Source organism: Hylobates moloch, unplaced genomic scaffold (genome assembly GCF_009828535.3).
Source record: "Hylobates moloch isolate HMO894 unplaced genomic scaffold, HMol_V3 SCAFFOLD_2, whole genome shotgun sequence".
Classification (NCBI taxonomy): domain Eukaryota; kingdom Metazoa; phylum Chordata; class Mammalia; order Primates; family Hylobatidae; genus Hylobates; species Hylobates moloch.
In genome coordinates, this window is record NW_026652277.1 from 52,618,132 (window position 1) to 52,633,213 (window position 15,082).

General features: G+C 34.0%; 1 protein-coding gene across 2 annotated transcripts in view; it reads left to right on the forward strand.

The window, feature by feature from the left end:
- The window catches only part of ANTXR2 (ANTXR cell adhesion molecule 2), a 153,570-nt gene that overhangs the window by 17,565 nt on the left and 120,923 nt on the right, over positions 1 to 15,082 (forward strand). For both annotated transcript variants that reach the window (XM_032149190.2, XM_032149194.2), the window contains exons 5-7: positions 203 to 310; positions 458 to 526; positions 1,339 to 1,419. In XM_032149190.2, the coding sequence (XP_032005081.1) occupies positions 203 to 310; positions 458 to 526; positions 1,339 to 1,419 (258 nt within the window). The remainder of the gene's footprint in view (positions 1 to 202; positions 311 to 457; positions 527 to 1,338; positions 1,420 to 15,082) is intronic.

Sequence of the window (15,082 nt, forward strand, 5' to 3'; positions counted from 1 at the left end):
ATATAATTTAAACCCAATAGTAACTACTCCATAATGTGAATATATGCATATTTCAAATAAAATAGTTAACACAAATTACCCTGTTTTAAAAGCTAGCCAGTAATATTTTGATTTTGTCAGACTTACAAATTCAGCTTGATGGAACATGCTGGTTAAAAGTTAAAATTAAATTGTGAGTTGGATAATTATTCTTCATTTTCAGGCGAATGAACAAATTCAGAAAGCAGGAGGCTTGAAAACCTCCAGTATCATAATTGCTCTGACAGATGGCAAGTTGGACGGTCTGGTGCCATCATATGCAGAGAAAGAGGTGAGTATTGAACTGAGACTGTTCTCTACACCCCACTGTACATTGCTGTGTGTCTCGGAATGTATAGCTTGATATTTGAATAATTCACTTTCTCCCTCTCCCCTCTCTCTCTTTTTTTCTCTCTCTTTCCCTCCTCATTCTCCATAGGCAAAGATATCCAGGTCACTTGGGGCTAGTGTTTATTGTGTTGGTGTCCTTGATTTTGAACAAGCTCAGGTAAGTTACAAGAGATCTGCAAACTTTAATCTAAACCACATAATTGTCTTAAGGATAGTTTAACAAATTCTTTTCACTGATGACATTGTGACACTGGTTGATTGTTAAAGATTTTTTATAGAAATGGCTGTAGGTTTTGAGTTCTAACTTAATAATGTAAGAATTTTAATAGATTTTGTTACTGAAAATGAAACTTTAAATCTCTCAATTGTTTGGTTTGGTAAACTAATATAAGATAAACATTTGGCTTGAAATGATACACATATTTCTCTTTAACTCAACTGACAAAATTTTATTATATTATATATATAATATGTAGTCATATTATTATAATGTTAGAATTTCTGTTTTATTTAGAATTTGACTCTCAGGTATGCAGGAATTTCAGAAGTCCATCTAATGGAAGTCTGATCATTTTTCTTATAAGACCATTTTTTTCATGAGATTTGAGGGTTTATATATTTGAAAATGTTTCACTCATGAAGTTATTTTACGTTTAAATTTTTGCTTGAGCGTGGCTTAGACTCCTGAGTCTTATGCTGTTGATAGCTATTAGAGTTCTGCACTGTTTTGAAATTGCACTTGGGGCCAACTTAAAGGTACTCTGACTGATCTCAATTCATTTTGTGGTAATACATTTAGAGTAACACTAGTATCATCACCTTTAATTCCTGACCTTGAACACAGATCATACTGGTAGATTAATCCTGTGGAGTAATTTTTCAGATGAACATAACTGAAATGTAGTGAAGTTTATAAATTGTTGTATGTGTCAGCCACTCCTTAATTAAGTCTTCGTCTTCTTTCTAAAGCTTGAAAGAATTGCTGATTCCAAGGAGCAAGTTTTCCCTGTCAAAGGTGGATTTCAGGCTCTTAAAGGAATAATTAATTCTGTGAGTATTTCTCTGGGGGCAGGAAGGGCTCATAATTTTGTATATTTTTTTAAACTATAAGAAGTAATCTTAATATCCAGTGCACGTGGTCATTATCTAGAGGAAAGAGATTAAGGAAGAGATTTGTTTGGTATTGCAAGCAGTGTAATTCTAAAGATGTGCATTTTGTTTGTAACTGACATTTGGTATTAATTCTTGCATGTTGGGCTCTGTGAGACTGCGTTTGTGGTTTCAAGTTTAAGATTTTAAGTCTCAGACACTTTCACCCTTTGATTATGGAGTTAACTGTCTTGATATCCTGAAAGTTTTATAGGTTTTATAGGAGAAATTTAAAATAAAAATTTGGATTGAAATATGTGATTACTTCCTTCTCCAAATATAGTATCTGTTTTAACTGTATCAGTCAGGCAACTTGAACTAGTGGCTATTTGACTGCATTTGTTGTTCTTTCCATTTAAATGATTAATAGTTTCACTAGAGCACATAATATTTCTGTTTGGAATTCAGTTGTGCTGTCTCTGGTGATCATTAGAATCTGGGCTATCCTAAACAGGGTTTGGGGAAGGAGAGTGATGAAATGCAAAGCAAAACTCCTGGGCTTTCATAGCTGAGGTTTATGTTTCATTTTACTGCCTTTTGCTACAAGCACTAGGAACAGTTGCTATTAAGTATTTATGATATTTTGGTAAACACCATCCTAAAATGGAAGTGAATAATATATTCTGTAAGCCAAAGCATTAAAAAAAAATCTTTAGGGGAAAAAATATCAGTTTCTTCTAACATTTGGTTCTGGGATTTTAAATTTCTCTTTAAAGATCATGTTTTTTAGAAACACAAAGTGAGATTTATTGTATTTGTTTTTAGTAGCATGTAGGCTTTTAAAAAAATTAATGGAGCTTTTCAGAGAAAACATAATTTGGTTCCATCACTTATCAGTACGTCTAGTGGACAAACCAAATATAAGTGCAGAATGGAACAGAGATTCAATTATTTTCGTAGTTTACATATATTGTTGTGTTAAAGTTTTAGGGAAAAATTGCAGTGTAAAAATAGTAAATAATTTTATAGCTGGATTCAGGATAAATAAAACTGATACAACTGTGATTTAAGATTTAAAATACAGGATACAGTACTGACAATGTAAAAAGGAGGATAATTTGACCCTCTAAATAAACAAATCAGTGGATTGTATTTTAAATAGAATTTTATTTTGCTCTGGCATTTGTAGTGATTTTTATAATTATACTGGGAAGGAGAGAGGACCTCTCTGGGCTATTCCTTTGGATTTTTTTAATATCTAAAAGGTTTAGCTCAGAATTACCCAGATGATGGATTAGTTTCCAAAACTCTATTTTTATGGGTAATAGCTACAGATTTCCCCTTCAAGGAATTAGTAGCTGAGTTCCAGATGACATCGTTATCATTGTTTTATTATGTTTGTTTGATACATTTAGTTTTTTCTATTTTTATTAGGGAACCTCTAGAATGTAATTTCTAAGTATGGCCTTTCTTGCCTAAAGTTCTTGATGAACTTTAACTTATGTTGAAAGATTTAGCATGAAATTAGGAAAATTTGCTTTTAGCCACAATTTGCCAACAAAATCTCTTGAGTGTTGTTTGGAGGGAGATCATGGGTATAGTTTTCATGTCAATACAGTTAAATTTCAGCTATGTGCTCACAAAGGGAAGAGTAAATTATTCTTAGGAAAGTCACCTTTTGGGGAAACACCATAGTATCTGGCAGAGTTGGCAGGTAGAAAGAAGGAGCCATTACAACCAAACCTGGTTTGATTAATGGTTGAGATTTTTATCAGTGTGATTGATAGTTTGAGATTTTTGCCCACTTTGTAGAAATTAAAGGCAATGTAAACTTTCATGTATTTTCAAGGGCAAAGATTGCTCCATCCCTCATAGTATACAAAACCTATAATTTTGCCTTAAATTTGAATTGGACTTTATAATTGCATAGTACCATCTGATTTTAAATAATATATATTAGATCTTTAAAACAAATATAGTGTTTCTGTTCCATGGTTAGGAGAGATAGAAGAGACTATATTCTTTATGATTTATCAAACTAATGGGTGAAATTATACTGTGGAATGTATTTACATAAAGCTAAGCCAACAGAAGAAATAAAAAATTTTAAGTCTTTCAGGTATGTGGCACTATGAAGGCAGAATATTTGCTAAATTGATAAATAATTTTTTTTCCTGCTCGTTGTTTTTTAAATACATCTGGCCTCATTGTCACTGCATTAATTTTTATGAAGTTAATCCTTGAAAAAAATTGACAACATGGTTTTTATTGTTTTGTTTGTTCTCTCTTCCCTCTAAAATCCAATGAGCAAGATGGTCTGGTCCCCTTAATGTGTAAGATATCATATATTGTTAAGACATCATTTGTCTAGAATTAATTTCTTAATAGCAGAGATTAAGAAAGTTTTATTTTGGAGCCTTTCTTCATGGTAGTTAAAAAAAAAGAAGAAACACTTTAGTAGTTCTGCTTTTACAACTCAAAAATCAAGGGGCTGAAAAAGGCCTTTGCTATGAACATCCTGCATGTTAAAATTTTAATGCCTTCTCTAAAATGTATGTGATCCAGAAAATCATTTAAACATTCTATTTTAATTTTGGGGAAAATGCATTGTTTTAGTATTTTTAGATTTCTATCCAGGCAAAAATGGTATGTAACAGTTTTGGGGAATATTGATGTAATTTCCAATCTTAGCTAGTTGCATATGAAGGTTTATAATTCATTATCTCAAGTATGTACTGGAAGGAAACATTTCTTCTTTTTCTCCTTTTTTTTCCTCAATGAGCTCATTCTTTCATTAGTTCATTTACTGAGCCCTTACTATTCTTAAGGCATTGTGTTATGATTAGAAGAAGGATATAAACTTGAATAAGACATATTCTCTCTAAAGGGGCTTGAAATTAATGATCATTTGAGGTTTGGGTTATGGTAGTCCCCTGAAAGATTTACAAAGCCTTGTGGACATTTAGAGGAGGAAAATTTCAGTGAGTCACCTTAGGGGATAAGAAATAATCTTATAACGCAATTGGTGTTAAATGCCAATGTGATTCTAGTGTAAGGTGACATAAAGACAGGAGAGGTTTAGTTATGTGAAGTTATGGGAGGCCTTTCATTGTGAAATTTGAACTGGAGTCTGACAATTGGGATAGATTTAATCAGAAACAAAGAGCACAGAACTTCAAGAACTATCTGGGCTGAGTGGCTGAGGTGTAGGCTGGAGTGTGGTTTGGCTAGGATCATGGAAGGTATGGGGGATAAACATTGACGGGTAGCCTGGATTCAGATTATGGAGACTTTCACATACTTGTTTTGAGAATTGGCTCATATTTCATAAATAAGTAGGAAATTATGGAATATTAATTTAGAGCATGGGATTTATATAATGGCCATGCAGGTTTAGGAAGAGTACTCTTATAATAATGTACAAGATGATTTGGAAGATGATGATGTGTTATAAGTATTTTGCTGTCATCCTTGTGAGACACAGTGAAAGGAAGCCCAGCATAGTGGAGACAAAATGCAGTCGGGAATAGGAAAACCTGGGTGTGAATTCCAACTCTGTCTTGCCAGGTGACCTGGGGTATGTCCTGCAATGTAATCTCTCTGAGTCTTAAAACCCTCAGTCAGATGGGAATAGTGATTTCCATCTTGTTGTTTTATTTTTTAAATTAAATGAGATAACAATTGAGAATGACCTAAGTCAGAAGGGCTTGGCTTTAAAACATTTGGTAGAAAGCTAGGCATGGCAGGAAACTAACCCGGGGCTAATGATGGGGCTCCTGATCCTTCTGTAGGGCAGTCCACTGAGAGAGATGACCCCCAATCTACTTAAACAAGGTCTTAGGTACAAAAGGACATGGCACCGACATGTAAGAGGATCAAATTTAGCATGTGAGTCATGAAAACAAGGATTTTTAGATAGTGTAGCACACAAAGTCAAGCATTTGGATGTGGTCTGCTATTAAATCCTCAAGCCGTAAGATCAGGACCTAGCCAACAGCTTGGAAACAAACTTCAGTATTCCCACGAAAGAAGCTATGTAGAATTTCTGGACCCCACATTCAGAGGAGAGACACAATTCCTGTGGTGGGACTTATAGTACTAATTAGAAATTCAGAAAAGAAACTCAGTAGTTTTGAAAGAAACAGTGGATCATCATAATTCCTTAGGGATTATTCTTGGCACTGGGATTCTGTCTTTCTCAATGAAACTAGGTCAAGGATCATGAGGGAAGCACCTAATAACCTCTTTATTCTGGCAAGCATCATGTCAGGAACAGGGTGGTGCTAAACCTCCAGGTGTAAAATCTTTGACTTTTGTTGAGCTGGGCTCCAAGGGACATGGCAAATATTAGCTGTCAAATGTTAGTTATTGTTACTATTAGGATGGGCAATGAAACTGGAAGTAAAACGTTAAATTTGGGAAGCATTAAAATATTAGTAGAACTTGAGAGCTCACTGGCTATAGGGTTCAAGAGACAGAGAGAGGAGTCAAAAGTAACTTGAGCATTCTGTCCCTGACTAAGATGAATGACTAAGAATAGAGTGCAAACTGTTTTTACAGAGGGGACAAGAGGGTTATTGTACAAAATGGAAGAAGGCATAGGGCCGAGGGAGAAGTTGATTTGAGCTTGAGAACAAAAGCCCAGTGGAGGATATCCTTTAGAGAGTTAGAGGCCAGGTGGAATGGAAAGGCTAGAAGACCCTAGTGTCATTATGCTTCCTCATTTTCTTTCTCCCCTCCCATTGTCCACAGACACAAGCACATATATATGTTCTCTTTTTTTACTTTCCACTTCAGGTTATCTTTAAATCCTTGGAATGTTAAATTATTTTTGTGTTCTTGGGAAGGTGATTGCATGACTTATATTTGAAAATGAAATTTTATTTGAATTACTAAAGGTCAGACTGAGATGTGAGTACCCTGTGGGTTCTAGTTCAATGTTTCATAATGCAGACTATGGAAGAAAACATTAAAAATAAAAGAAAACCACAGATTGGTGAATAATATGGAAAGAATAAAAATCAAAATGTTCTGTGCCTTTCCTTGTGTAAGAACAGGACCATGGGATATTTCACTATTTGGAATTATTCCCACATTTTTTTTTTGTAAGAATACCTCAGAAAGTATTAAGCAGAAAGAGATAAATCAGTTGTGAAGCATGTTTTATAAATAACCCTGGTCCAAAAGAATTGAGAACACTACATCCTAGGTGATGGTAGTTAATGCCAGAGTTTCTAAGTCTTTAATGGGAAAGTATACAAGCATAAATAGAGAGGGAACAATCATCCATACATTTAGGACATTTAAATAAACCTGAATTAGATAGTTTCTAAAGGGAAAAGTGAAATTTCGAAAAGTCCCTACATTCATAGTGCTGGAGATATAAGTTTCATTTCACTTTTGGAGTGAAATTTTTTTCTCAGTAATGTCTGTTGTTTGTTCTTAGAAAAGTATCTAAGAAGAAAAGTGTCTGACACTATATTTTATATTGTCTAACACTATATTTTAATGGAATGAGAAGACATTTCAAACACATTTTCTCTTAAGGCAAATCATTTTCATAGAAGAGGGTACCTAATAAACACTCTGATAATACCTTAGCTTAAGTGATTTTAGCACACTCTGCTATGAATGTTGACCACTTAGTTGTGAAAACTTCTATTTGTAAAATTACGGTTTGATGAAAAACCTGAAGTCTGAGCAACTATAAAGATACATTCATAGGAAAAACAAAAGTGGTAGGACTTACTGGAAACTGGAAACCAATTTTCAGGACTCCTGTTAAAAAGTGCTGGCTATAATGTAAGAATAACTGTATATCAGATTATTCTAGGCTTCTCTTTGTCCAAGGATCATTAGCGCTGAATGTAGATGAGGTATTTCATTATAATAACTTTCACATTAATGGTATGAAGGTTGAAACTGTATTGCCCCAACTCCTGTTTTTTTTTTTTTTTTTTTTAACTAATGCTTAATATAGTGTTGGGTAGGCCGGGCGCGGTGGCTCACGCCTGTAATCCCAGCACTTTGGGAGGCCGAGGCGGGCGGATCACGAGGTCAGGAGATCGAAACCATCCTGGCTAACACGGTGAAACCCCGTTTCTACTAAAAATACAAATAAAAAAAAATTAGCCGGGCGTGGTTGCAGGCGCCTGTAGTCCCAGCTACCTGGGAGGCTGAGGCAGGAGAATGGCATGAACCCGGGAGGTGGAGCTTGCAGTGAGCCAAGATAGCGCCACTGCACTCTGGCCTGGGCGAAAGAGCGAGACTCCTTCTCAAAAAAAAAAAAAAAAAAAAATATAGTGTTGGGTAAGTAGTCATTGCTTAATTCATATTTCTGAATTATAAATAAATAAAATCTATGCAAATTTTTAAAAATATTCTATTTTTATAATATAGTTATGGTATATTGGAGCATTAAAAATTAACCTCTGATTCCATGTGCATTAGATAAATAAATAAAATGAATGAATAAAAATCTATGCAAGTTCTTAAAAATGTTTTTATATTTTTCTAATGTAGTTATGGCATATTTGAACATTAGATAATTAACCCCTGATTTCATATAAATTTGATTTCATCCTCATATTTATGTTTCACTGTATTAAGACTCTTTTGATTTCACATGAGAAGAACTCAGTTAATACTAGTTTAAGGAAAAGAAAAATAGAATGTGACTGGCCTGTAACTAGGTGGTCCAGAGAGCGAAATTACCTCAGGTACAGCTGGATCCAGGGAATCGATCATGTTGTTAGGGTCTTCTCTCTCAGTAAGTTTTGCCTATGTTTCTATTCGCCTCATTCCTTGCTTAGATGAATGGTGGTGAACCGTAATTGCAAAAGGAGGCTTACATGGTCCTCAGCAAGTACATTGGAAAGTGAGGGGTGTTGTCTCTGCATCAGTACATAGGGTCCCAGATAAGAACTCTAATTGATTCGGTTGAGTCATGAGCTCATTCCTGTACCAATTCTGTTGGGGGCAAGGGAGAGAGGGAGAAGAAGGTACTATGATTCACAGCCTCACTAGGACCACATGGAGTGGAAAAGAGTTTCCCAAATAGAAAGGGGCACTATTCATGGAAGTGTAAGGGTGCAAAAGTGTCCAGGGTAGGAACGAAAAAATCAGTAGTGATGACAGCTCACTATATTCAAATACATTTAAAATATTTTGACATACATTCTAAGAAGACACCCCATTCCTCCGAAATCACACTTGATAATAAACATAGAAAGTTTCCTTTAGATTATTCATTTTATTAATTGATCTTATTTTGGCCTCTACTGTCCAAAGCTATATTTGTATTTGCATGAAAATATTCCCTAATAATATTATTCTTTTCTTTTTTTAAAAAAAAATTTGGTTGGGATTGCAGTTTAAGAAAATCAAATCCACTTTGAATAAATAAGTACAGCTTTGTGATAGTTTGTGAGAAAACTAAACTAAACTGATGACATTTGGCTACACAGATAAAATTAAATTCCAAATTTTAATTTCTTAACATTAACCTGTTGGACTATAAAAGGAGATGTCCTGTAGAGCCTTACCTGCTCTTAAAAGCAGATTTAATTGAGTGGAAGGAAATTGAAAAGGTGGAGAAAATGGTTAATATTTGTGACCAAATGTACCATTTGGTGTACATTATGAGGGAAAATGTACAATTTCTCAATTATACTTCATTTTCCCCAAATATAATAATTCTCAGTTTATTCAGAAGCATTTGTTGGGTACTGGGCTGTGTTCAAGACACTTTTCTGTGTTTTGTGTTACCAAAATGGATATGGTCCCCGGACTCTTCAGAGCTTACAATTTTTAGGATGTGTGTTTGGAAAATTAATAGAAGAATTAATAAAATATTTTTTCTGTTATTGTTGCATAGGGAAACATTTCATGAGCCATCTTGGATTTCTGAAAAATCAAATGGAATAAATACAGACTTAGACTGCATGGCAGGTATACTTCATGTCTTAGTAAAACAAGAAAGTGGGCAAATAGGGCTAATATAATGTTTGCATCAGAGTGAAAATTATGCCAGGAACAAATTTCTTTAAATTCTGAAATACTCTATTATTATTTTATCTCATAAGTTCAAGGCAGTTTTTATAGGAAGCTTATTTATTTTCTAAGCTGGCATTAAATGATTATTTTGAGTTTGTGGTGACCAAAGACAACAACAACAACAAAACCAAAAAGTAGAGGCAGATAAACTTGTTTCCAATCACAAACCATCCATTTTTGGAATTTTTTCTATATTGTAATGAAACAGCAAGACTGCTAATATGATTTATTTTAAATATCAGAATTGTGAGATGTGGAAGAAACTAAATTTTTAAAAAAGATTTATTATATGGGAGTATGTTCATCAACAATGTAATCAGAACTATCCATCTGTTTTGTTTGGAGCTCAGAAGACTAAAAGACAATGATTATGATGTACGTTCTTCCACAGATGTCTTAGGGTAAAAGTTTGTTTAGAAATGTGTCATGTGTGCTTTTATTGCTTGCTTACTTGCAAGGCAGAAGAGAATCCATATTTAGAAACTGGTCAGAGCGGTGTGTGCTGTATTGAGCAACTGATATTTTGAAGCTCTAAGCATTTTTAAGGAATGAACTCAACCAAAACATGTGATTATAAAATAACAATTGCTCTTAGTTGAAGTATTACCCTTTAGAGAAAAATATATTTGGCTGAGATGTTTGGAAGCCACAGAAAAAATAAAAATCACACATCTGAATATTAAAAGGTGAAAAGGAAACAAGACAAGAGGATGAGAAACACCTTTCCAGTTGTTTTTGCTGCTTATGCAGTTGGATGTCTAATTACTAAAGCTTCATTTTGTTAGTACCTTTAAAACTAATACTTTTCATATTTTTTTCCTGATTTAAACTTGAAATCTTTTTGTATTGGGGATGAATCCTTTAGTGTTTAAAGCTGCTCAATGAGTCAAGAAAAAAAAAACTTGCTTTTTTAGACTTTATTACCCTTACCAACATTTTCTGACATGCTGTAGGTCATGGAAATTGGCAGTTTCCATCTGTTAAGGACACACCTAGAGCACTTGTAAATTATTTGTGATGATCGGTTGCCAGTGATGTTATAGATCCAAAATCAGTGTCAAAAAATTATTGCTGAGATGAATATTTAGAATTTTTAATAGATTTGTAAAAATTTTGGAGTACTTTAGGTAGCATATGTGAATGTATATATAAAGAAATAATCTATTTTGGGGAGGAAAAAGCCTTATTATTTAGAGTTGATCCTAAAAAATGTTATTACAGAGGAAACCATTTAATGGGATTTAATACCCCTTTGCTCTTCTTATATATTCTACCTAAAATAAGACTTTAAAAAAAAGATAACACATATCTTAAGTTTGTTTCTCTTCAGGTTGTTTTTGTTTTTGTTTAGTTTTGCATCTGGTCCAATATGCCTTATAAGTACTATTAATTACCAAAATTTGAATTTATCCAAATAATTTTTTCACTATGCATAACTGAAAATGTGATTTGATTAATTCAAATAGCTTCTCAGTAAGCTCTGTATCTTTTTACATGCATTACTCTTAGTATTATATGCTCCGTTTTTTAGCTTATAGTCATAATGGCCATGCTTCTTATTAAAAAGTTTTGCATTTACTTTTTAATTAAATAGAATAAACATTCATTGAGCAGCTGCTATTCATAAGATATTGTGCTATATACTTTTTGTATTAGATTGAATTTTGAATATGTGGTATTATTCATTTTAAAAGTTTTTATTTCATTCTTCTGGAATGGGCTGCATTCTATTTTCCAGATATAGCATCCTTCCTGTTGCCACTTAGAAATTAGAAAAAAAATATGGATTTTAAGATATATCTAGGCTTATATTAATTGTAGGAAGTGTTTTTGTTTTGGTCAAGCTGGATGGTTGCTCTTCAAGTCCTAAGGTCTAGCTCATAGATGTTTCTCTCAAATTCAGCATAAACTTCAAAGACAGCATAGGTCCTAAATAATATTTTGATTTTATCTCCCCATCTTAATTTATTGCATGATAAATTATTATCTTGGATCGACACCAACTACAACTCTCCACAAATCCCATATTATTTTAAACACCAGAAGAAAAGGCCGTAACTATATCCATTGTATGTGTTTTTCAGGCCATGATATTGCTTTTATTACTTCTTATGTGTCTTACATTTGTTATTATAGCATGTGTCTTTTATGTAAACATATTCAGGAACTTACAAGATCTCAATCAAAGTATGATTCCACATGTATCACGAAATCTCTAAGAAAGAAGAAATTAAGTCAAGGTTCTCACAAAACTCATGTCTTCTGATTATTCCTGGTTATTTTTGCTATGGATGTTTCCTTGACAATACCAGCAATTTGTCTTTACCATCAGTTATTATTCAATAGTTATAAAAACTTGATTGTAACCATATAGACAAGCAAGATAAGAAACTTCTTTATAGCCAGTTAGATTCTTGGAGTATTTGTCCCTCTGACTTCGTGTTGGTTCTCAAACCCCAGCAAACCTTGCCAATTCTGATTCTAGAGTGAATTTCTGCCTCTTGTCACGTAGAAAGGAGATTTGGCCTTTGGTGAACCCATGCAACCTGACCATATTATACTAGATATAGACTCGATGCAAATTAATTTGGGACATTCCTAGAGTGTCCAGGCTTAAACACTGTTCTGATGCTTCATTCAAGTTGGGCTTCAGAGAAGAGACAACAGTAGAATCTACTTTCATCTCCTGCCAAACATCTATAATCTCAAGGAGGCCAGCAGGCAGGGCAGTCACAGCTGACTCTTATGGCTGGATCTGGACTTGCTGCTAACTGAAAACAAACCCAGAGGGATACATAAACAGCTTTTATCTTATCCTACACTTCTCCCTTGCCAAATAGAAAAATTCCATGAAATTAGTTAGCAGTGTTCCCTGAACTATTGAGAGTACTTCGCTTATCTGAATTGTACAAATAATGCATCAAAATTTTATACTATCAGTTAGAAGCAACAGAAAATGCCATCATAATTTATAAGGGGTTAATGTTACTATTCTATCAGCAGTTTTATCCCAAAAACTTAGCAAAGGGAAAAATACTTGGGTTTTGAATTTCTCATGTTAATACATGACAGACTTTTTACCACACATTTTGAAGGAGACATTCAAGACACATCTTAAGTAGGAGAGAAGGTTTCAGTGAGAAAGGATAGTGACTGTTATTGCAGAGATCAAATATTTAAAACTATCTTTAGGCATTTAATTCACTGGCACAATAGGTTGGAATGCAGACATTTTATACAAAATATCAGAATTTAGAACTCAATATGTTTTTTAAAATTCTGTATTTGTATAAATTTTGGGGGTACAAGTGTAATTTTGTTACATGAATATTCTGCTTCAGAATGAAGTCAGAGCTTTTCGTATGGAATAAGATACATTGTACCCACTAAGTAATTTTTCATCCTCCACTCCCCTCTCTCCCCCATGCTAGTTAACACTTTTCTATTGTATATTTTTAGCAGACTATCAGCACAAGTCTTACAGATAGTATTGTGTATACCAATAGCTATTTTGCCTAGACGGATTCCTCCTGGAAGTTCATACCTTTATCTTCTGCCTATTCTGTGCCCTCTGAGAACAACCATAGGTTAAAAAGGTTTTGGAGACCCTGTGATGCACAAATATAAGAGGGAAAGAAACTAAGAAAAGGAACAACAGAGAAATTGGCCTGATAGGTAGACCTGTTTTTGCAACGTTGGGATCCCATTTTAGATTTTCCCTCATGCTGCTTGCATTTCTTGCTTTAAAATTGTTAGACTGCCTGAATTTCCATGCACAGTTATTTTTCATAGCTTAACAAACATCATTTTGAGTTTACAATATTATCAATTCACATATTCACATTCAATATAAAGTATGAATGAGTTCATGAGATAAGAATAGGTACAATGAAATGGAGTATTTTGGGAGATAAAGGAAACCTATATAGAGAGCATATTTAGAAAAGAAGTAACTGTGTGTGTCTAGCAACCTAGGTAAGACAGTGAGGGGGAGAGGATCAAAGGCTAACATTCCGTTTGAAAAATTTACCCAATGTCTGCTCCATGTCCAGAAAAGGTACAGAGAAAGAAAGAAAAACACCCCTAAACTTCTGCCTCACATTTCTGTTCCCAACTCAGGTAAATTCTAAAATTTTAGAACTATGAAACCTAGATGTCATTCACATAGTTAGTGAAGAAAATGTGTTCTAAGATCATATAACAAATTTAATTTTTATAAACAGAGTTTTGCAGTTTTCTAAGTGCCTGTTGTCTTCCAAAACCAGCGTTAGGGCTTGTGGTAGCTTGTTGTTCTAGTATGGCCTCTTTTGTCTTTTTGGTTCTGAATGACGCTGAGAAGTAAAAACTATGTATTTTTATCTGTGCAAAACAAATTTGAGATAGAAAGCATTAATAGAGTAAGACAAGAAAGAAACATAATAATAAGAGAGAGAGCCCTAAGTATTTAGCTATCCTATAAATTACTAATTCATAGAATGATTAAACATTTTAATTTATCCAAAGTCAATGGCATTAGGAATTTTAAAACAAACATACATTCTATTACAAAGATACATGCATGCATACGTTTATTGCAGCACTATTCACAATAGCAAAGGCATGGAATCAACCCAATTGCCCATCAATGATAGACTGGATTAAGAGAATGTGGTACATATACACCATGGAATACTCTGCAGCCATAAAAAGGAATGAGATCATGTCCTTTGCAAGGACATGGATGGAGCTGGACTCCATTATCCTCAGCAAACTAATGCAGGAACATAAAACCAAACCTGCATGTCCTCACTTACAAGCGGGAGCTGAACAGTGAGGTCACATGGACACAGGGTGGGGAACAAGACACACTGGGGCCCATTGCGGGTGGGGTGGGGAGAGGGAGAACATTAGGAAAAATAGCTAATGCGTGCCGGGCTTAATACCTAGGTGACAGGTTGATGGGTGCAGCAAACCACCATGGAACATGTTGACCTATGTAACAAACCTGCACATCCTGCACATGTACCCCAGAACTTAAAATAAAAATTAAAAAAAATTTTTGCGAAAAAAGGAAAGAAAATCCTAACAAATAAAAGTGAAAGCTTAGTGATATACTTTTAAGGATAAGGAATAAGCCAGATTTTAGATTGTTTTTGGTAGCATTACAGGAGTCCAGACAAAACAGGCAGTTACATTTCACTAGTTTGTTAATTAGACTTTGTAATGGTTAGATTATCCATCACAAACCTGGAGGGTGGTGGTAGAAGAATGGGGTTTGGACTCAATAAAACCTGGGGACAACATAGTTAAGAGCTAATTCTTCTAGGGCAGTTAAAAAAATCTAAGCCCCAGTTTCCTCATCAATAAAACATGGATAAAAATATTTATTTATTAGACTTATGAGGATTAACTGAAAAAATTCATAAAAAGCACTTAACATAGTTGCTGGAACATAAGTGCCCAACGAATGGTTAAATATTATCATGTTAGAAATTCTTTTGAATTTTGGACTACTGATACTTGTACTTAATTTAGAAAATTTGACTTTTTGTCATCTATATTAATGTTTGAGGACTTAAAACTAGGGATT